This window comes from Lynx rufus, unplaced genomic scaffold, assembly GCF_022079265.1.
Source record: "Lynx rufus isolate CCGP_SWC_20201006 ecotype Redwood Valley unplaced genomic scaffold, mLynRuf1.p SCAF_15, whole genome shotgun sequence".
Taxonomy (NCBI): domain Eukaryota; kingdom Metazoa; phylum Chordata; class Mammalia; order Carnivora; family Felidae; genus Lynx; species Lynx rufus.
The window spans coordinates 6,035,172-6,057,832 of record NW_025814829.1 but is presented as its reverse complement, the minus strand read 5'-3'; the positions used below and the strand labels follow the sequence as shown (position 1 = coordinate 6,057,832).

Here is a 22,661-nt window from a genome sequence, read left to right as displayed (position 1 = left end):
TCAATAAAAAATAAAATTGGTGATGAAACAACTTAAAATCAGCCACAGAGAAAACACATATTACAGAAAGAAGAACAAAGAGATTAACAGACTTCCTGTCAAAAACAATATAAGATAGAAAAGAAAAAAAAAAAAAACCCAGCACTGGAGGGGCACCTGAGTGGCTCAGTTAAGGGTCTGACTTCGGCTCTGGCCATGATCTCACCGTTCATGAGTTTGAGCCCTGCATCGGACTCTGCTGACGGCTCAGAGCCTGGAGCCTGCTTTGGATTCTGTGTCTCCCCCTCTCTCTGCCCCTCCCCCACTCGTTTTCTCTCTCTCTCTCTCTCTCTCTCTCTCTCTCTCTCAAAAATAGATTTAAAAAATTTTTTGGAAAAAAATGTACTAGAAAAAATAAAACTCAAACTAGAATTCTATACTCAGATATGACATTTTTCAAAAACAAAGGTGAAATAAAGATTTTCAGACATAACAAAAGCTAAAAGAATTTATCACCAACAGACTTGATACTCTAAAAAATGTTAAAGGAAGTCCTTCAGGCAGATGGAAAAGTATGCCAGATGGGAATCTGCATCTACACAAAGGAATAAAGAGAGCCAAATTAACAACTATGTTTAATGCAAAAATAGTAACAATGTTCTTATAGGATTTATAACATGTAGAAATAAAACTTGTGAAATGTAGCACACAGATCTGAAGATTTTTGCAAGGTTCTTATATCTTATGCATAGTGGCATAATGCATAGATGTTAATAAGTTAAAAATGTATACTATAAATATTAAAGAAACCACTGAAAAGACACAGTAGACTTATAGCTAATGAAAGACAAAGGAGATAAACTAGAATTTAAAAAAAAAACAAAGGCAGAAAAAGAAACAAATGAACAAAAGAACAGGTGGGAAAATAGAAAACAAACAGCAAATGGAAGGTTTAAACCCGACCATGTCAATAACTACATTAAATATCAATGGCCAAAAGCCCCAACTAAAAGGCTGCAATTGTCAAATTTTATTAAAATATAAAAAATCTACATGCTACCTAAAAAAAAACCCACTTTAAATATAAAGACACATGGGGCAACTGGGTGGCTCAGTCGGTTAAGCGTCCAGGTCATGATCAGCTCAGGTCATGATCTCACAGTTTGTGAGTTCAAGACCCACATCGGGCTCTGTGCCGACAGCTCAGAGCCTGGAGCCTGCTTCGAATTCTGTGTCTCCTTCTCTCTCTGCCCCTCCCCTGATCATTGTACAATAACATCAGTACATTAACAATAGATGCCAGCTCAGGTGACAGACTCTGAATGGAGGAGATGTCCTGTAGACAGGAGATAATGAACTGTAACCTGGGTAAGAAGCTGGTCAAGGCTTATCTGGACGTTACCAGCGGAGATCAGTAAATGAAATAAAGCATATGTAATCATAGTACAAGGATGTACTGTGCTCGGGGGAGTAGTAAGTAAATCTGTAGATGTTTTCAAATGTGAAAATCATAAATCCTGTGTCTGTAGGTTTGGGAACATGAAAAATGAATTCTCTTTCTTGTGTAGATAATTTAATATTTTTCTTTCTCTAAATTTATATTCTGAATTGTTGTCCTTTTTTTAGGCTTGTGTATTTTGAGAGACAGAGAGTGCCAACAGGGGAGGGGCAGAGAGAGGGAGACAGAATCCCAAGCAAGCTCTGCACTGTCTGCAGAACTGTGACATCATGACCTGAGCCAAAATCAATAGTCAAGCTTCACCAACTGAGCCACCCAGGGGCCTCTCTAGATAAGTCATATTTTAACTTCGATGGTGCCATGGAAGTAGTAAAGCAAGTAAAACAGTAGAAAAACCCACCTGTTTAATGTCTGTGAGAAATCAAATGTTCCTAAAACATTTTGTACACTGTCCAACTTACGTCTTTTTGTATATAAACAAAGCCACGCTCATTATGGATTCTCAAAATGCTGATACAGTCAAAATGGGACCTGTGCTATGTTGAGTTGATTATTTTTTGCTTATGCCATCAATAAGTTATTCTCTCGATAAAGAAGATGTGGTATGGGGCGCCTGGGTGGCGCAGTCGGTTAAGCATCCGACTTCAGCCAGGTCACAATCTCACGGTCCGGGAGTTCGAGCCCCGCGTCGGGCTCTGGGCTGATGGCTCAGAGCCTGGAGCCTGTTTCCGATTCTGTGTCTCCCTCTCTCTCTGCCCCTCCCCCGTTCATGCTCTGTCTCTCTCTGTCCCAAAAATAAATAAACGTTGAAAAAAAAATTAAAAAAAAAAAAAAAGAAGATGTGGTATATATATATATATATATATATATATATATATATATATACAATGGAGTATTACTCGGCAATCAAAAAGAATGAAATCTTGCCATTTGCAACTACGTGGATGGAACTGGAGGGTATTAAGCTAAGTGAAATTAGAGAAAGACAAATATCATATGACTTCACTCACATGAGGACTTTAAGACACAGAACAGATGAACATAAGGGAAGGGAAGCAAAAACAATATAAAAACAGGGAGGGGGACAAAACAGAAGAGACTCTTAAATATGGAGAAAAAACACAGGGTTGCTGGAGGGGTTGTGGGAGGGGGATGGGCTAAATGGGGAAGGGGCACTAAGGAATCTACTCCTGAAATCATTGTTGCACCCTGTGCTAACTAATTTGGATGTAAATTAAAAAAATAAAATTTTAAAGAAAGAAAGAAAGAAAGAAAGAAAGAAAGAAATCTCCGTGAGGTATTCTGAAGTTTGGTATCATCGTACCCACTTGGGATAAACTTTTCAGCCCCAGTTGTAATTTGTACAACTATTGTGAGCCATGCCTAGAGTAATTGGTAATAAACCCAGTCCAAGAGTCAAAATACCGATGGGTCGAAAGGGCTGTCATGACGCTGAATCTCCTATAGGCTGGCTACTTCCACAGCACCGGGGACGAGGCCAGCCTGCCCTAAATATTCACAGGCCCGGACACGAGAGCACAAAGAGAATGATTGTTCCAGAGCAGACCCCTCTTCCCTCCCCCCTCCTCACCCCCAGTTCCATCCTGTATCGGGAGGTGCTTGAAGTACAAGAGTGTGGACAGTTTATGAATCTCCGTGTATTTCAGTCAACCGGTCGTGAGTCTGTTACGTCTATTATCGAGCTCACTCCCCCGTGGTTTGATTTTGCCAAATGTTTAACTTAATTCAGATATACTTTCCATGATACTCATTAATAATGATAGTTAAAAGGGAAGGAGGAGGAGGGAAAGGTTATCTACTATAATGTTTTTCTCAGTGAACCCATGCTTATCGTTCATAATTATCTTTTGGTTTCCTTCCTAAGTCACTCTCAAAATTTTCTAGAAATCCGTGTTTACCTGTTCTGTCTCTTGGTGCCTTTTCTGTTTGGCTCAGTTTTGCAAAGGACACTTACAGCAATTCAGAAATTTCATCCTTGGAGCTGTTCCTGTGCCCTTGACTTATTTTTCTATCCAGGAGTCATAAAATAATTCAGAAGAGTAATAAGGGGCACCTGGGTGGCTCAATCAGTTAAGCGACCAACTCTTGATTTCGGCTCAGGTCATGGGATCGAGCCCCATGTCAGGCTGTGTGCCGAGTGTGGGGCCTGCTTGAGATTCTCTCTCCTCTCCTCTGCCCCTCTCCCCCACTTCTGCGCTCTCTCTCTCCACAATAAAATAAAATGGCTCCGTTGGTTAGGCATCCAACTTCAGCTCAGGTCATGATCTCACAGTTTATGGGTTTGAGCCCCATGTCGGGCTCTGTGCTGACAGCTCGGAACCTGGAGCCTGCTTTGAATCCTGTGTCTCCTTCTCTCTCTGACCCTCCCTCGCTTGCACCCTGTCTCTCTGTCTCTCAAAAATAAATAAATGTTACAAAATAAACTAAATAAATAAATTTTTAAAATAATTTTTTAAAATAATCTTATACCTCTCCTGTTTAAAGAAATAACAAAATGTTTTCTTCCTTTTCTTACAAAAGTGACCTGTTCAATGAAAATTTAGAAAATGAAGCTAGTTCTGGTTCAAGATAGTAAGGGAGAAGGATCCTGAACCTGCCTGCTCCCGTCGTCGACACACTGAATCTACATGTACATAGCAAACAACTCCCTCTGAAAGAAAACCAGAAAACAGCCAGGCAACTCCTATGCATTGGGCAAAAAACCCCTCACATCATGATGGGTAGGAGATACTGAGGCACAACGATGCCGTAATTCCACCCCCTGCTCTGCAGCCCACAGTCAGGGGGAAACTCTTCCTACAGCTTCTCCCTAAGAGGCAAAGAGTTTGAAAGCCACATCTGACAACCCAGATGCTTTTAAGAGCTGAAACCATAAAACTCCTAGAAGAAAACAAACTGTAAGCTCCTTGATATCGCTCTTGGTGATGACACTTTGGATCTGACACCAAAAGCAAAGACAACAAAAGCAAAAATAGACAAGCGGGACCGCATCAAACTAAAAAGCTTCTGCACAGCAAAGGAAATCCGTCAACAAAATGAAACAAAATCCAACAGAATTGGAGAAAACCTTTGGAAATCATCTCTAATAGGGGGCTAATATCCAAAATATATAAAGAACTTATACAACTCAGTGGCAAAAAAAAAAAAAAAAGAAAGAAAGAAAGAAAAAAATCCAATTAAAAAAATGGGCAAAAGATCTGAATAGGCATTTTTCCAAAGAAGACATACGAATGGGCAACAGGTACATGAAAATCGGTGTTTAACATCACTAATCATCAGAGAAATGCAAATCTGCAATGAGATGTCAGCTCACACCTGCTTGGAATGGCTGTTATCAAAGCCAACAAATGCCAAGGAAGTGGAGAAAGAGGAACCTTTGTGCACTGATGGTGAGAATGTAAATGGTGCAGCCACTATGGGAAACAGTACGGAGGTTCCTCAAACAATACAAACTAGAACTACCATAGGATCCAGCAATTGCATTTCTGGGTATTTATCCAAAGGAAAAAGAAAAGCACTAAGTCGAAAAGATATCTGCACCCCCATGCTCATTGTGGCTTTAGTCACAATAGCCAAGACATGGAAACAACCAAAGTGTCCATCGGTGGATTAACAGATAAAGAAAATGTGGCATATATACTGTGAAATAAGTCAGAAAAGACAAATACCATATGATCTCACATGTGGAATCTAAAAAAGAAGAAAATTGAAAAACAGAGCTCATAGGTACAGAGAAGACATTGGTGGTTACCAGATGCGGGGGTGGGCAAAATGGGTGAAGAGAGTCCTAGGTACAAACTTCCAGTTATAAAATACATAAGTCATAGGGATATAATGTACAGCCTGGTGACTATCATTAACATACTGTCTTATGTATCTGAAAGTTCCTAAGGGAGCAGATCTTAAAGTTCTCATCACGAGAAAAAAAGGGTAACTCTGTGTGGTGATGGATTCTAACTAGACTTATGATGGTGATCATCTCACAATATACATAAATAGCGAATCATGTTGTACATCTGAAAGTAATACTATTTGTCAATTATATCTCAATTTTTTTAAAAAGATACTATGGATAAGCCAAAAGAAAAAAAATTAAATGCCTCACCATCCATAAAGTACTGCTAATACTTTGCTGTATATCCTCCAGACTATTTCTATGGGAAGTTCTACATATAATTACAGTGAGCTTGAGGATTGGGGCAAGATCAAGGCAAAGGCATGACCGCCAGATGGCGACAGCACACAGTCAGCTTTACTTGGACTGTGTTTTGACCTGCAGCGTGGGAAGGGAAGTCCCTGCCGCAGGAGACCTTCCAGTGACAGCATCCTGGGGCCTCCACCCAGAGGAGAAAAGGACAAGAAAGTTCCAGAGGAGAGAGGAATTGGTGGGGGGAGGGGTTCCTGCCTAGGTGATATCTCTCAGCAGCACGATGGGGGAATCTCTGAGTCAGAGAGTTTGGAAGGGCAGAGGCAGCTTGGGGTCTTCAATAGCATAGCATTACTTACATGTGAAACCTAAAAAAGGCAAACTCAAAGAAACAGAGACTATACATATATTAAATCATCATGTTGTGCGCTCTAAATATGCTATAATGGGGTTTGTGAATTATATTTTAATATAGCTGGCCAGGTGGAAAAAAGATGAAAATAGGGTCACCATGTGGTCCTGCGATTCCATTCCTAGGTGTACACTCAGAAGAAAGACAGCAGATGCTTGCGCACCCATGATCATAGCCGCCAACATCCTTCAGAATAGCCCAAAGGCAGACATGTTCGTCGGCAGGTGAACGGATAAACAAAATTTGGTATGTACATACATTGGAATGGTAGCCTTAAAGAGGAAGAAACATGGATGACGCTTGAAGGACATTATGTGAACTGAGACAAGCCGGTCACCAAAAGAAAAAGAATGGAATCGCTGGATGATTCCATTTAACGACGTAGCTAGTCAACTGTGTAGAGACAGAAGAACGTAGAATGGGTGGCTGCCAGGGACTGGGGGAGAGGGAAATTGAGAGTCAGATGTTTAAATCGGTACAGAGTTTCAGTTTTGTGAGATGAAACGAGTTGTGGAGATAGGTCGCACACAATGTGAATAGACCTATTCTTAAATCACTGTTGTTTTCTCCCATCAGAATGTGTAATTCAATGCCTGCGCCTTCATTTAGTGGACCTCTTTTGATGCTCTTCTTTCAAGACAGGTGACCCCAAATTTGTATACTTTTCGGTAGCATCTTAATCTCTCTTTGTTCTCCCTTGAGAGTGGACTGGTTTGGGGAAAAAATATACCTGATATATACCAGAAAACAAGATGCTGGTGATTCTTCCCCGATGGCGTCTCTGCTTTGCTGACATCAAAATGGCGTCCGTTCTCTCTCTAAAAAAAAACAGTCCTCTTTGGCACTTTTCCTGCAGCTTTCTTGCGGTCCTCCTCACCAGCAAGGGAAAAATGCATTCTTACTATTATTATTATTGGAGAATTAAATGGCCTCAAGATAGGCAGACAGCCTATTTTCCTGAGCCGCTTCCTTTACAAACAGTCCCTTTAGGCTGGAAGGGGTGACTGAACCCCAGCACTTTTTGTCTTCAGCTGTTAAGTACAAAATGGGATCTGAAATTTGAGCAGTGATGTTTTCTTTAACCCGCTTCATTTAAAAGTATGATCCTGGGGGTACCTGGGTGGCTCAGTCAGTTAAGCGTCCAACTCTTGGTTTCAGCCCAGGTCATGATCTCCCAGTTCGTGAGTTCGAGCCCCACATCGGGCTTTGCACTGGCAGTGAGGAGCGTGCTTGGGATTCTCTCTCTCCTTCTCTCTCGGCCCCTCCTCTGCTCCTGCTCTCTCTGTCTCTCTCTCAAAATAAACTATAAAAAAAAATTAAAAATAAATAAATGAAAGTATGATCCCGTTTGTTAAAGGGATTTTCCTTAGCTGTGGAAAGACATGAATCCATGAAATGAAGCCATGTAGAATTTGTAGGCTACGTCGGGCACTTTGTAAGCCCCTAATAAATGTGAGCTATCTAAAACAGGGCAAAGGTTTAAAAATAAATAAATAAATAAACAAACAAACAAATAAATAAAAGTTTGCTATTATTGTTTTTCTTATTTGTTGCCAACATTTCTCACTTGCTGCCTTTTGTCTTTTTGTTTGTTTGTTTAAGGTTTTTTTTTTTTATTTATTTATTTCGAGAGAGAGAGACAGCACAAGCAGGGGAGGGGCAGAGAAAGAAAGGGGGAGAGCAAGAGAGCATCCCAAGCAGTTTCCGAACTGTCAACGCAGAGCCGGACATGGGACTCAATCCCTTGAACCGCAAGATCATGACCTGAGCCGAAACCAAGAGTCGGATGCCTAACTGACTGAGCCACCCAGGTGCCCCTGTCTTTTATTTTTCTTAATGGTGGCTTCTGAATTATTGGTCTTTCCTATATCAGTTCTTTCATTATTCATAACCACCCTTCGATCCCGAGACTGAATAAGTATTTATTCTCTTGCAGTTAAAAAAAAAAAAAAAAAAAAAAAAGGAGAAATGAATCCAGACTGAAGGACTGGTTTGGATACTTAAATTCGTGTCCACTTTGCGTTCTCAAAATATCAGGGACAGATGTGTCCTGACAAATCATTTCTTTTACGCCCCCATTCTCTGACGAGGAAGTTGGCTTCAGAGGTGTCATAAGTGATTCGGTTCAAAGTCTGACCCCGCAAGTTTTCACACTTGGGCTTCTGGAATCCCAGCTTGCTGTGCCGCTAATGTTGCCAACATTTTCGTCAACAGCAACCCCTTCTGCACGTTTCCTTGTGGACCTAATTTTAGAAAAGTGTGGTCCGTCAAGCTGCATTTAGGTCATGACACATTTATCAATCAGAGGCTCTGCTCCGTGTGTGAGCTGATCCCGCTTGCCACGCTGAATGCATAGAATCCCAGCCCAAAGCCCCCAAATGCCACGCCATTTCTTTTAAAATGGCTGACAACTTGAAACTGTTGTTAGTTCCAGTTATTATTAGAGGGAACCACTAGAGGTCAGAGAAAACCGTGTCCGGGATGCGGTGCTTCTGTCCCACTACCCACCACAGGGGGGAACCCCAGGGACCTGTGTCTACAGCGGACACCCCATTGCCCCCTGAAGAGTGCTTGGTCCCATGGCCGACAGTATCTAGACTTAACCAAGAGCAAGTTTATCTCTTCTGCCTACTCACGGAATCTGAGGTAACGTACTTCACTGCTTCAGTGGGATTTTGCACTTTTTAAAATTCTTCAGTTATTTAAGTCTTTCCATCTGGCGACAAAGTCACCTTAATTTCATGCCATCGGATCCCTCATATCCAAATAAGTTTTGGAACTTTATGGAATACTGCAGGTTTTTTTTTTATATTGTATGCATCTACCAGGGCCAAAAACCGTAAAGATATTAAAATGGCATCCAAAAATAACATAATCTTTTATAACCCACTTTTTATGCCATATGATTTTTTTAATGTTTATTTTTTTATTGAAAATTTTTGCTAATGTTTATTTTTTATTTTTATTTTTGAAAGAGAGAGAGGGAGAGAGTGCAAGGGAGACCAAGAATCCAAAGCGGGCTCTGCTCTGACAGCAGTGAGCCCGACGTAGGGGTCGAACTCACGAACCACGAGATCATGACCTGAGCCGAAGTTGGACGCTTAACCGACTGAGCCACCCAGGAGCCCCTCCTTTTTTTCTCCTAGAAAATGTGATGAACTGATGGCTTTTCACTGACTTGATTTGTTTCGATTATTTGTAGTCATTAGTTATGTTTTGGTGATTGGAAGGTCACAAGTTAGCCAAAGCAACCCTTAAGCTGCCCATGTAGCCTTTGGACAAAAGTGGGCAAATTCTTTTAAGTGTCTTTGCTTTCTGGTAACAAGACATCCCGTACCCATCTTACACCTGCCCTGTCCCAGACGTGCAATCAGCTCGTTTCCTAAGCCCCAGTTCCCTTCAGTGGAAATTGATATTAGAGACCAAACTGAAAAGTCTTAATCCTATATTCAAACTATAATTAGGCCTCATTATTTTTATCATAGATGACTCATGTAATTGTCAGTCTGAAACTCTTGATTCATAACAAAGCTAACAGAATGACTGATTGATTTATTTTACTTGCCAATGAAAGAAATAGATCCACAATAGTGATGCCAGAATTAATGCTTATGATACCACTGCTAAATGAAATGCAAATTTGTATTTGTACTTGCCTGTGTCCTTAAGGCACAGTGAAATTACTTGGCTTTATTACTCTGAAATAATCCCTCAGTCTGTGGTTTGTGGAAGTTCTGTCCAAATGTTTCAGTTCGTTTTCAGTTTGAAGGGGTCAGAGTTTGACAGTTCTGAGCTCTTTATAAATTTTTTCTAAAATGTTTTAATGTTTGTTTTTGTGAGAGAGAGAGACAGCATGAGTGGGGGAGGGAGAGAGAGAGAGAGAGAGAGAGAGGAAAACACGGAATCTGAAGCAGGATCCAGGCTCCCAGCTGTCAGCACGAAGCCCGATGAGGGGCTCAAACTCACAAACTGTGAGATCATGACCTGAGCCGAAATCGGCCGCTTAACCAACTGAGCCACCCAGGCGCCCTGACAATTCCGAGCTCTTTATATTTTAGCTTCTGCTTTCCACTTGGGGCTGTCTTCAGCCACTGACAAAAGAATTAGTTTTATTGGTTCACATCATGAAGATAAATAGTAATACCTCAACAGTTGAATCTTCGTAGTACAAAATGAGAATTTCATTTAAATCACTGTCTGGGGGCGCCTGGGTGGCTCAGTTGGTTAAGCGGCCGACTTCGGCTCAGGTCATGATCTCGCGGTCCGTGGGTTCGAGCCCCGCGTCGGGCTCTGTGCTGAGCTCGGAGCCTGGAGCTTGTTTCAGACTCTGTGTCTCCCTCTCTCTGACCCTCCCCCGTTCATGCTCTGTCTCTCTCTGTCTCAAAAATAAACGTTAAAAAAAAAATTTTTTTTAAATAAAAATAAAATAAAAAAAAATAAATCACTGTCTGGATCACCTACAATGACTCATTGCACAGTTATATGTGCAAGATTTATGTATGTGCAATCTGAACAAGGCTGGACAGACCTAGTCAGACTTCCTCTATTCAATCTCTCTTAATATATTTAGAAGCCACAGCTTCCTGACTCCAATCAGACTTCTATTGTACTAAATCCTATCCTAACATGAGAGCTTTTCGGTTATCTGCCTCCTCCCCCGACCCCCGGCCCAGCCAGCTTTTCTTCTGTCAGTCATATATGATACCAATCCCTTCCAATCAACGTATCGTGTGTTCTAAGTATTGTCACATGAAACCACAGGTCTAAATAATGCTTCATTTAGTTTTACAATATATATAAGCCAAGATAGTTTTCTATATTGCTGTTTTCTAAATACAGTACCATTTATTAAGACATCTTAATCTACCTCCAAGAAACACACACACACACACACACACACACACACACAGTGGAATATACATATGTATTAGAATGGCATACTATGGGGGAGAATATATACCAATTCAGGTTTTTCAGGTTTTGTCAGAAATATTCTTTTAACTCATAAGGTCATAATTCTGACCTTATTTTTCTACACATATGTTTTTCTTCTTTTCCTTTTAATTTTAATTCCAGCTAACAGACAGTACACATACACTTTTCTATTGTCAATAGTATTAAGTGCGAATGGCTCAGTAGTGTTCCAAATCTTCAGTGGCTTTTGGATAAGACACAATTCCATTATAGTGTTGAAGAGTTATTTCAGATGTTACGTATGTCACTTTAAAGCTTTAGCCACAGGTGACTTCTGACTCTGGTTCTGATGGAGAACGATGCAGTAGGCTCTCTCTCCGTCTAGATCGTACAGATGTAAATCTGTGCACACACCAATAAAAACCGTATTCTATAGTGGTACCAAGGAGTGGCGGGTGCAGGCGGGCCTTGGCCAGTGGCATTCCGGACAGGGGCAAGCCTGTCCTAGGTGGGTAGCCACCGTAGCCTCCGTTCCTGGACCAGCCACTGAGCTGAATGCGGGCGGGCAGCGTGGGCTTCCCGGACCATTGTGCATAGTCGTGCATTCCAGAGCCGTGCGAGAGCTCCAGCCAAAGGTGCTCCCACACGCTGGTGCTGGGCTGCCAGCCCAGGTACTGACAAGATCAAAGCCTCTGGCTCCTTGACAGTGACCGGAGTCCGGGACCAACCAAAGCTGAACTCCATCTCATTGCAGCCGCGATCCAGCCCGGCCCCCTGCTCCGCTAACTCCTGGTGGGCTCCCCATGGCCAGCCCCTCACAGCGCCAGACCGGAAAACACTTGGTCTCTCCAGGAAAGAGAAAACAAAATTTCAGGAAACTCTTCAGTATTCAAGAAAAACAATTTATGGAAGACCTTTGTTTTATGATTGTACCGAATTTTAGCTGTAATACCCTTTAACTGCAATCCCGTGTTTCCACTGAATTTGCCTGAAGTGTTTGCTCTTTACCTTTGGTGCAGGAATAAAATACGTCATATGCCTTAAATTCCCAATTGTGCATGCAGTGGGATCTGGACAGTAACCACAGATACATTTTTTTTTAAAAGAAAATACTTTAAAATATGAATGCAGACGTTTAATTTCCCCTCTCTATTATGCCATCTATTTTGATCACCTTTTGAACGGAAAGAGGTTTAATATAGAAGACTTCAAATTAAAAGTAATATTTTAAAAATATTTTTATATTTATATCGTAAATATTTTATGTATTTACAGCAACATATCCAAATCATTCTTAAATGTATCATGCATTTTAATAGTATTAAAATATTAATGAAATTGGGGCACCTAGGTGGCTCAGACCATTAAGCATCCAACTTCGGTTCAGGTCATGATTTCAGGGTTGGTGATTTCGAGACCCACATCTTCTCTGTGCTGACAGGTTGGAGCCTGGAGCCTGCTTCAGATTCCGTGTCTCCCTCTCTCTCTGCCCCTCCCCTGCTTACACTCTGTCCTTCTCTCTCTCAAAACGAAACCTTAAAAAATGTGTTGTAATTTTTTAAATCATAAAATATTAATGAAATTAACAACCCATATTACTCTCTACTTAACGTGTAGCTTGCAAGAATTAAAAGATATCTACCCGCATAAGACGGTATGGCATCCCTAGAAGGTTAAGATTCACCAGAAATGCAGAGATGCATACCTGCCCGTGATATTGCTGAAAACCTCATTTTAATGATTGCGTCACGTGACACCATAGGCTTGCACCAGAATTTAGCCTGCCCAACCCCGTCGGTGTGCTTCACTTCGTCACCGTGAGTCAGACTGAGATTAACCACCGTAGACTCACTGAGCTTTGCGTTTCTGACTATATCCTTACGACAGGTGCCTAGACAGGTGTGGCCGTTTGTTCAGGACTCTTGGTGAGAATTTTCTGGTCGCCTTCCCGAAAGCTGGTCACCAGCGTGCATCCCATGAACACCGTACCATCGTATCACCAACCGTCTCACCACGCCCTCAGCGGCACTGGGTGTAGTCTTTACTTTTATTATTATCACCTCTGCCACTTTGAACGCGGCAAGTGAAGCCTCGTTATTTGGGTTTCACTTATTTCGTTGCGGCTGCGGCTGAACGCGTTTTGTACGTTCACCGCGCGCCCAGCTTTCGGGGTCCCTCCCCTCCCCGCCCCCGACCCCGCTTTGGCCGCCAGGTGGGCGGGTGGGGCCGAGCGCGCAATTCCGGGCCCCGCGGCCAGGGGGCGCCGCCACCCAAGTCCCCCACCCCGACCTCCCCGCCCCGTCCGGGCTGGGGCGGGCGGCGGGGGCGGGGCGCGAAGGTCGGCGTCTTCAAGCCCTGACCTTCGCCGGAGGACCCCGCGGCAGCATGACGGTGGGAGCCAGGCTCCGAAGCAAGGCGGCGAGAGGCCTCCCGCGCCGCGGGCCCCGGGGGCGAGCGCGGACGGAGGGGGACGAGGAGGCGGCCGCCCTCCTGGAGCAGCCGGAGCGCGGGGACGAGGCGGCGAGCGGCGCGAACGCGGGGCGCCCGGGCGCCCGGGGCGCGCGCAAGGTGCACCTGGCCGTCCTCCCCGAGCGCTACGAGCCGCTGGAGGAGCCGGCGCCGGGAGAGAAGCCCAAGAGGAGGTACCGGCAGAAGCTGAAGAAGTACGGCAAGGTAGGGCCCGCGGGGTCGGGGTGCGGGCGGCCCGGGCCCCGGCGTCCCGAGCGATCGATCGCCGCGAGGGTGGGGGTCGGGTCCCCACCGTCCGGCTGCGCTCAGCCGCTCCGGGCTTGCCCCTGCGTCCCCTCGCCAATAGTCGCTACTAGAGCACCAGAAAGTGTTCCTCCTGTCGTCCGGGAGGTGAGGGAAAAGGAAGTCGCAAGTAATGACAGAGGCCAAAGCAGGGCTTTCGGGGAGCACCGATGCATCCGCTCCTCTGGGGCTGGCGGGTTGGTAACATTTCCAGCGGGCCCCAACATTCCCGGGGGCTCTGATCCCCGTGAGGCTTAACCTCCCTTGTCCAGTTGGTGGGACAGAATTCCCTATTTTACAGATGGGGAATACTGAGGCATTAGCGTGGTTAGGGGACTTGTAGAAGGCGACCCAGCTGGAAAGTAGGGAGTTGGGGGCCAGTTCATCTGTTCTCTGCCAACAGTCCTCGCCAGGGTGTCCCTCCAGCTGAGAGCTGTTTGGGTTATGACCCCCAAATATTCCCACGGTTATTTCCAGGGCCTGGGAGCTCAACAGATGCGTACTTAGGCACTTGTTGGATCTCCTTTTCTCTTCTCCCAGCCGGCTGTGGGTGGATTCTGGGGCCTGCAGACGTGCCTTTTGCCTTGGGTGGGGGCAGGGGAGGAGGAAGGGGTGAGACAGAGAGGGGGAGAGCGCGAGAATAGGAATGTGGGATAAAATGGCAGTGTCCGCAGAGGTCAGAGCCTGAGGTGCCCAGGTGCCTCTGCCTGGAATCACTTGCAGCTGCTGCTGAGTCCGCTCCCTGGGGCGGGACAGGGCCACACAGAAGACTGTCGCAGAACTCAGGGTGTCCTGGCCAAAGGCGCCATCTGCTTTTTACTGCCTCATTATCTGTGTCATCCAGTGGCCTCTTATCATATCTAAAACCATCCAGTCTCCACTCCTAGGAACTTCGGTTTATTATCCCCTGTAAAAAGCAGTCAGCAGCTTTGGGGACAGTGCACGAGCAGCCAGTGGTACAGGTTCATTACTAAAAACTGTCAAGTCGGGACTTTCCAGCTCAGAGTCACGCTAGGACTCCTCGTGCTCTTCCTGGTCTCAGTGGAGCACAAGGAAGCAAGCCATCATTTGCCTCGGCTGGTGAAGTGGTAATGTGGACAGCTCGGGTCACAGGGTGGCCCTCGGAGGTGGTTTCTGGGAGCTCGCCACGCGTAGGGATTGTGCTAACCACTGGAGATGCAAAAATAGATACAGAGCAGTCCTGCCCCAGTGAGGTCCACGCCTCCCGGGGAGATCCTGGCATAGTTGGGGCACCGCCACGGAGCCGCATGGTACAGAGTCCTCAGGAGGTTGGAAAGCTCAGGACGTTTTCTTTTTTTTTAAGTGTTTATGTAGTTTTGAGAGAGACAGAGCACTAGTGGGGGAGGGGCAGAGAGAGAGAGGGAGACACAGAATCCGAAGTAAACGCCAGGCTCCGAGCCTGATGCGGGGCTCGAACTCGAGCACGGGGAGATCATGACCCGGGGGGAAGTTTTATTTTAAAAAAAATTAAAAAAAAAAAAAAAAGGTGAGAGGTTGCATTGGGGGTGCTTGGGTGGCTCAGTCAGTTGAGTATCTGACTGTTGGTTTCCGCCCAAGTCATGATCTCCTAGTTCGTGCATTCAAGCTCCACATCAGGCTCTGCGTGGACAGCGTGGTCATCGGGCAGCTAGGAGAGGGTCAGAAAGAGGAAGTGTCGGTCGTGGAATAACCTTCAGCGCAAGAGGGAGAAAAATGTCCTCATGCTCTAGGTAGCAAGCAGGTAGGGACAGGGGCATTGGAGCCAGACTGCCGGGCTCAAGCCCCTGCCCCCACCACCTGTTGGTGGCTATGCCCACCCCTTTGCCTCAGTTTCCTCATCTCTAACATGGGATAAGACTAGGGTCGTAGCAAGGAGTAAATGAGTTTGTCCACGCAAAGATCTCCAAGCACACCTGGCGTGTGGAAGGGCTCTTGTGACTGTTGGCTGTTATTTCAGGGGGTGAAGGAGAGACCCCGTGTGACTGTTTCTTTCCTGATTATGTTTATGCTCCTTTTTATGTTTATTTATTTATTTTTGAGAGAGAGAGAGATCATGAGCAGTGGGAGAGGCAGAGAGAGAGGGAGAGAGAGAATCCCAAGCAGGCTTCACAGCCTCAGCCAAGAGCCTGATGCGGGGCTCAAACTTACAAACTGTGAGATCATGACCTGAGCCAAAACCAAGAGTCGGCTGCTTGACCGACTGAGCCACCCAAATGCTCCAGCTTTTATTGCTTTTTAATGTTCCTTTATTTTTGAGAGACAGAGGGAGACCGAGGATCCTAAGCGGGCTCTGCACTGACAGCAGAGAGCCCGACGCGGGGCTCGAACTCAAGAACCGTGAGATCATGAGCTGAGCCGAAGCCTGACGCTCAACCGCCTGAGCCACCCTGGCGCCCCTCTGGTTAGGTTTTAATGAGCTGTAACTCAGAAAAAACCTCAGTCTGTAGCTGATTGCCCACCTCAGCTTTGTGCCTGCGTCCTGACCACATTTCAAAACTGAAGGCTTGGTCTTTGTATTCAGGGGGAAATGATCTTTGTGGGCAGCTAGGTTTTGTTTGTTTGTTTGTTTGTTTTTTAACTAGAAGTGCGCAGGGAATCCCTGTCTTCCCTGGGGGTTAGTTGAATACCAGAGAACCCCCCAAAAGCCTGGCATCCTATGACAGCTCTAACAGATTACCACCAGCGCCGTGGTTTAGGTCATAGCACAAATTGTGCGCGTCTGGAGGCCAGGAGCCCGAAATCAGTCTCGCTGTGCCGAAGTCTGCAGGCTGGGCCCCGTGGGGCCTGCAGGGAAGAACCAGGCTCTTTGCTCGTTCTAGCTTCCAAAGCTTCCACATCCTCCATCACAGCTGGCACTGCATCGTCCGCAAATCTCTCCCTCTCCCTCTGCCTCTGTCATTACATTGCTTTCCGTCTGACCCCTCCTGTGTCCCTCTTGTAAGGACTGTTGTCTTTCTTCGGATCCTTTTAAATATATGGGGTTTCTTAAAAGGATTGGGCCCACTTGGATAATCCAGGACCACCTCCCCATCTCAAGACCCTTAATTTAATCACATCTGCAGGGGGCGCCTGGGTGGCTCAGTTGGTTATGACGACAGTCAGGTCATGATCTCGCGGTTTATGGGTTCAAGCCCCGCGTTGGGTTCTGTGCTGACAACTTAGAGCGTGGAGCCTGGTTCAGATTCTGTGTTTCCCTCTCTCTGCTCATGCTCTCTCTCTCTCTCTCTCTCTCTCTCTCTCTCAAAAATAAACATTAAAAAAAAATTTTTTTAATCACATCTGCAAAGTCCCTTTTGCCACATAAGGGCCACATAGGCACAGATTCTTGGAATTGGGGGGCGTTATTCAGCCTGCCACGCTGCCCTGTGCTCCCCCATGTCTCAACGCTTCTCTGGAGAGATTATTTGGGTTGAAAACTTGACTCAGGTCAGAGTTCAAAACGCCCCTCACATGACTGGTGTTAAATCAACTGGTCGTTAATAGGTATTTTACATTTCTCTGTGTCACTTTCCTCCAATCTGCTCTGACAGTGTTCCAGCTAATGAGCTATTTTAGTAGCTTTTTTCTAAAAAATTTTTAATGTTTATTTTTGACAGAGAAGGAAACAGAGTGCGAGCAGGAGAAGGGCAGAGGGAGAGGGAGACACAGAATCCGAAGCGGGCTCCAGGCTCTGAGCTGTTAGCACAGAGCCCGACACGGGGCTTGAATTCATGAACCATGAGATCATGACCTGAGCTGAAGTCGGACGCTCAACTGACTGAGCCACCCAGGTGCCCCTTGGTGACTTTTTTCTAAATTAGAAAAATGATGTGCCAGGCAATTTTTGAAAGTAGCAGGCTGAGGAAAATGGATGCGCAGATACCAAAAATGTCAAGTTTAATGCAGGCCATCCGTGATTCTGGTGGCATTGCTTACAGAGGACTGTTACACTTGCTCCCGGAGAACAGTTGCCTTTGTTATTGTTATCTCAAGGAGGCAAGTAAAATTCTCCCACCGAATCTTACTACTCAATAACAGAGATGGCTCTCTTAGCAACATCACGTCACCCCCCGCCCCACGCATGCACCCCGATGTCTCAGTGAGAAGTCCGCAGGGCAGTATGCCAGGAATCCGTGTCTAGAGAAGCCATGGATGTTACTCGAATATCTCCCAGGGCTCCTCATTTAGCCTGAGAGTTTCCGAAAGAAAGACCCAGGCCCTTTCCGGGTGCTGGGGATACAGTAATGAGCAGAAGAAAGTCCCTTCATCGGGGAGAGAGGGAGAGTCAGATCGGCAGAGTAGGTTTGCTGGGCGGTGTTGGAAGTGAGGTTTTGGATTGAGATCAGGGATTTTAAGGGAAACCAGGAGTTTTAGGTGCTTACTGGAGTTGGAAAAGTCAGGGGGCCAGAAGACAAGGCGTGTGGTGGGGTCTGGGTCACCTCCATGGATGTTGACATCATCCAGAATGATGAGGGAAGCTGGGAGAGGTTCGGGGATGGGGGGCGGGGGTAACAGCACATCAGGATTAGTGGGTGGTAGCCGGCTCCATTTTTCCTGTTGCGATTCCTTTTGAATCCCTTGATGGCCCCTGTCTAGCACCATGCCTTGCAGAAAAAGAGTGGGTAGCAAGAAAGCCTGCTGTCATCCTACCCTCAAGGAGTTGTTGGGGTTTTTTTTAATGTTTATTTATTATTTTTGAGAGAGAGAGCGTGAGAGTGAGCACGTGCCCATAAGTGCAAGTGGGGGAGGGGCAGAGAGAGAGGGAGACACAGAATCGGAAGTCGGCTCCGGGCTCCGAGCTGTCAGCACAGAGCCCGACCCGGGGCTCAAACCCACAGACCGCGAGATCATGACCTGAGCCAAAGTCCAGATGCTTAATGGACTGACGCACCTCAAGGAGTTTATAATTGCACTGAGGGATGCAGCAATCAGAGAACAGCAGGAGTCTTTAGACACAAAGGTGTGGGTTGTGCCCTGGAGGGAGGGAGGACGAGTGGGCTTTCAGATTAGGCGGGCTTTCAGATTAGGCGGGCTTTCAGATTAGGCCGGTGAAGGAAGAGTTGACCCAGCCTTCAGATGATGCGGTAACTTGGCTGGAACAGAGAAGAGTGGACTTTGGTTTAAAAAACAAAACAGGGGCGCCTGGGTGGCGCAGTCGGTTAAGCGTCCGACTTTGGCCAGGTCACGATCTCGCGGTCCGTGAGTTCGAGCCCCGCGTCGGGCTCTGGGCTGATGGCTCGGAGCCTGGAGCCTGTTTCCGATTCTGTGTCTCCCTCTCTCTCTGCCCCTCCCCCGTTCATGCTCTGTCTCTCTCTGTCCCAAAAATAAATAAACGTTGAAAAAAAAATTTTTTTTTAAAACAAAACAAAGGGCACCTGGGTGGCTCGGTCAGTGGGGCATCCACCTCCCGATTTTGGCCCCAGGTCATGGTCTCACACTTCGGGAGATCGAGCCCCATGTGGGGCTCTGCGTTGATAGCGTGGGTGCGCTCCCTCTCTCAAAACAAATCACCACAGGGGAGAAATGAAACAAAGATAAATAAAAAATAGAACAAAACCAGGGGCGCCTGGCTGGCTCAGTGAGCAGAGCATGTGACTCTTGATCTCAGAGTTCAAGCCCCACGTTGGGTGTGGAGCCTACTTTGAAAAAAAAGAGGAAAGAAAACTGATCTGGTCTCAGAACTAGCAGCCTGCCTCCTGTTCCCAAGATGTCTGAATCAGCTGGAAACACACTTCGCCTTGAACTGCTTGCGGGATGATGACGTCTGTTCTGAGTCCCTACCTGTTCTTCTGTGGGGGGCGGATGTGGAGACGCGGTCACTTGCTAATCTGCCCTGAGGGAAAGAGGCACCATGATCCTTTGCGCGGGTCACCCTTTGCGCGGGTCACGGTTGTGTATGAGGGATTACGAGGTGCCTAACCCAACCCCTTTGCTTTTCTCTTCTCTTCTTAAAAATAGAATGTTGGGAAGGTCATCATCAAAGGGTGCCGCTACGTTGTCATCGGCCTGCAGGGCTTCGCCGTGGCCTACTCCGCCCCATTCGGGGTAGCCACCAGCGTGGTCTCGTTCGTCCGCTAGTGGGCGCCGCGGGGACCGACGCGCTGGAGAAAGGATGGACGCTCTCCTGCTCCGGGAGCCTGTGAATCCGGGACCATTTCAGACCCGAACCCGCAAAATCCCTGGGGGAAGACAATGGCTTTCTTCGTTGAATTGGATGAATGCTGTGAATGGAACATCCCTGCCCATCTGCTGAGCTTCTCATGACTCTAGGACACGGGTGGCTCCGACGGACGATCCCGCAGAGTGAGGCCCGTGTTCGGTTTGGGGTTGTGGTTTGCCCTCGGTTCCCAGGGCAGCAGAGGCGCTGTCTGGCTGTCTGTACCCCATCTCCTTCCTCCACCCCTTTGTCACCAAGAAGCAAGGAAGGAAAATCTCCGTGAAGGTCGCGATGCTTCTAAGACTGTTGATGAGACGGGTGACTGTTTAAAGTAGATGAAGCTTGTGATTCCCACCCTCCTGTGACACCAGCACGCAGCCGCTGGTGATGAGGCAAGGAGGGAGTCCAAGTGCACATACAGGCTGGGTTGCACAGGTCGCTGGAGGGAGTGCCCGCGTTGTGCCCAGGCCAGCCCAGTGTGGCTGTGTGTTTGGAGCTGCACGCCTGTGGCCGGCTGACGGTGGGCGTCCTGACTCCACTGCTGGGCACCGTCGCCTACTCCCCACGGCTGTCCGTGCCTCTGTGCCAAGCCACCGAGGGCACTTTTTTCTCGGGAGAGAAGGAGACGCTAGGCCTGGCAGGGGAAGTGTGCGATTTAGAGGAGGAACCAGGAAGTAGGAGACGGGTGTGTTGGAGGTAGACAAAGAAAGATGGCGGACAGGAGAAGTGGCAGGATGGGGGCCGGGTCTGGTGTACCGGTGCTGGGAGATCTTAGGTGGGCTGGGCTTCCAGCTCTGGGTAGGGACCAGGGGGGCTGGGCGGCTGGAGGTGCCATGGCTGGTGCTGAAAAACCCTCTGAGGCCCATGAGCTCTCACTGGCTGCCCGTTGTCGTTTGCTGCCAAGTTTGTCCCCAGGACAACCCACAGACTGCCATTGGACCGTTGGCCGGGGAGGTGAAAGGAGAGGAGGCTCCTCTTCCCATACCCCTCGTGATGGGCCACTGTTCCAGCTGTTTCCAGAATATCCAGAGGTCCAAAGTGATGGCTGCTGATCAGTCTGTAGAACGGGTATTAACACCTGCCTGTGGCCCCGACAAGTTTCCCAGACTCCGCAAAGGAGGTCTCCGGGTTCATGCCTCGCCGGTCAAGCCGACGAGGTGGCCCCCGGAAGTGAAGAAGGTGGGCAGACAGACGGGGACAGAAAAAGGAATGGGTGGAGGAGGAAGTTGTAGCTGGACTCAGCCTCACGTTCTGGAAACCCACGTTGCAGATGAACTTGGATCCGGTTCCTGGACCATTAGTATTTGTGAGGAAAAGAGAAAACAGACAGTCTTGTTTTAACTCAAATGAGGAAAGTTGATAATGGCACATTTTCACACATGTAAGATAAATATAGCTTGCCTGGTCACGCTGGGATTGGGGGGAGAGACGTGGTTTAGTGGGAGAGCCAGGCGGGCCTGTCCGCCCCACCAGTGACAGAAGGGGGACGGGAGGAAGCAGCCTGCCGTGAACTTGAAGGATGCCCCTCCCTAGGGGGCAGGGGGGTGGGGGGGCTGAGAAGCTCACTGAGTCCCCTGGGGGGATGGAAGTGTGACCCAGAAAGGGACCAGAGCTGCCAGGGCCTGTCCAGTGAAGACCTTCCCTACCCCACTCCCAAACTGGAGACACGATCAGACCAGACACATTTGACCCTGAAACTCCTACAGTCTGGTTAAGAATTAACCCAGAAATTTCTTAAGGCGGAACCTCGCAGGGATTGTCCTGGGAGCCAGATTCGTGTGTACAGAAGATGAACTTCAAGCCGCTCGGCCTCCCCGGCGAGTGTTCACCTCCCCGGCCACCAGGCACCCGTGTGGCAGATCCCCTATCACCTGTTCTCTGTCCTCAGCTTTGTTTTTTTAACATCAGGGTCCACGCCCCACTGGGAATTGAGTTTTAGAGCTTTGCTTTTACACGCTTGAAAGAGGCTTCTTTTGTATCCTTTTCTTGCCCTGTTATGTAAATAAAACCCTCAACTTGTGTAATGTTTCTGTGTGTAAGGAGTTTTTCTCCCCCCTCACTTTCTGGCCTTGCCCCCCCCCCCAGAGACTCCCGCAGCCTCCCACCAAGGCTAACTTGTGCAGCAGGTGAGGGCCAGTCAGGCAGCACAAGGAGCCTAGTGCCCCTCCAAGGCCCAAGGGGAGGGAGAGGGTCCCTATTCGCCAGAACTCTGCTTGGGTGTTAAGGGGGGGGGGGAGGCAGGGGGTTGTCTAGAAACCCAGCAGGAAAGGTTTCCAGCTCACACGTTTGTCACAAGTGAACATTTCCAGAACCTCCCATTGTTCAAAACCAGCCTTTGTGCTCCAGAGCCAAAACATGTAACTCGAAGATAGAGGCTGGGTATGAAAAAGGAAGGTGGTTTCTTACTTTGCCAGGCAGAGGAGGCTGCAGCCAAACAGTGCCCCCAGGACTGCAAGCACCCCCCCCCCCAGGGTAAAGGGCTGAGGAGTTTGAGAGGAAAATATAGGACCTGTATTTTCTGAGAGACATTTTACTCACTAGATTACCTCTATATTCTAAAAGGATAGAACTCGGGGCGCCTGGGTGGCTCAGTTAAGCATCCAACTTCCGGCCCGGGTCATGATCTCATGGTTCGTGGGTTCGAGCCCCTCCGTGCTGATAGCTCAGAGCCCGGAGCCTGCTTCAGATTCTGTGTCTCCCTCTCTCTGTGCCCCTGCCCTGCTCATGCTCTCTCTCTCTCTCTCAAAAATAAACAAACATTTAAAAAAAAAAAATAAAAGATACACTCAGGAGCAGCTGGACGGAAGCGATGCGTAGGGCAAGGTACGGGCACAGAGCTCCC

General features: G+C 47.2%; 1 protein-coding gene across 1 annotated transcript; it reads left to right on the top strand.

Moving 5' to 3' along the window:
* The first annotated feature begins 13,288 nt into the window (after positions 1-13,288).
* On the top strand, positions 13,289-21,843 carry CUNH1orf115 (chromosome unknown C1orf115 homolog). Its single transcript, XM_047077224.1, has 2 exons — positions 13,289-13,605; positions 19,621-21,843. The coding sequence occupies exons 1-2, from the start codon at positions 13,318-13,320 to the stop codon at positions 19,738-19,740; spliced, it is 408 nt and encodes a 135-aa protein (XP_046933180.1). The 5' UTR covers positions 13,289-13,317; the 3' UTR covers positions 19,741-21,843.
* Positions 21,844-22,661: the final 818 nt, after the last annotated feature.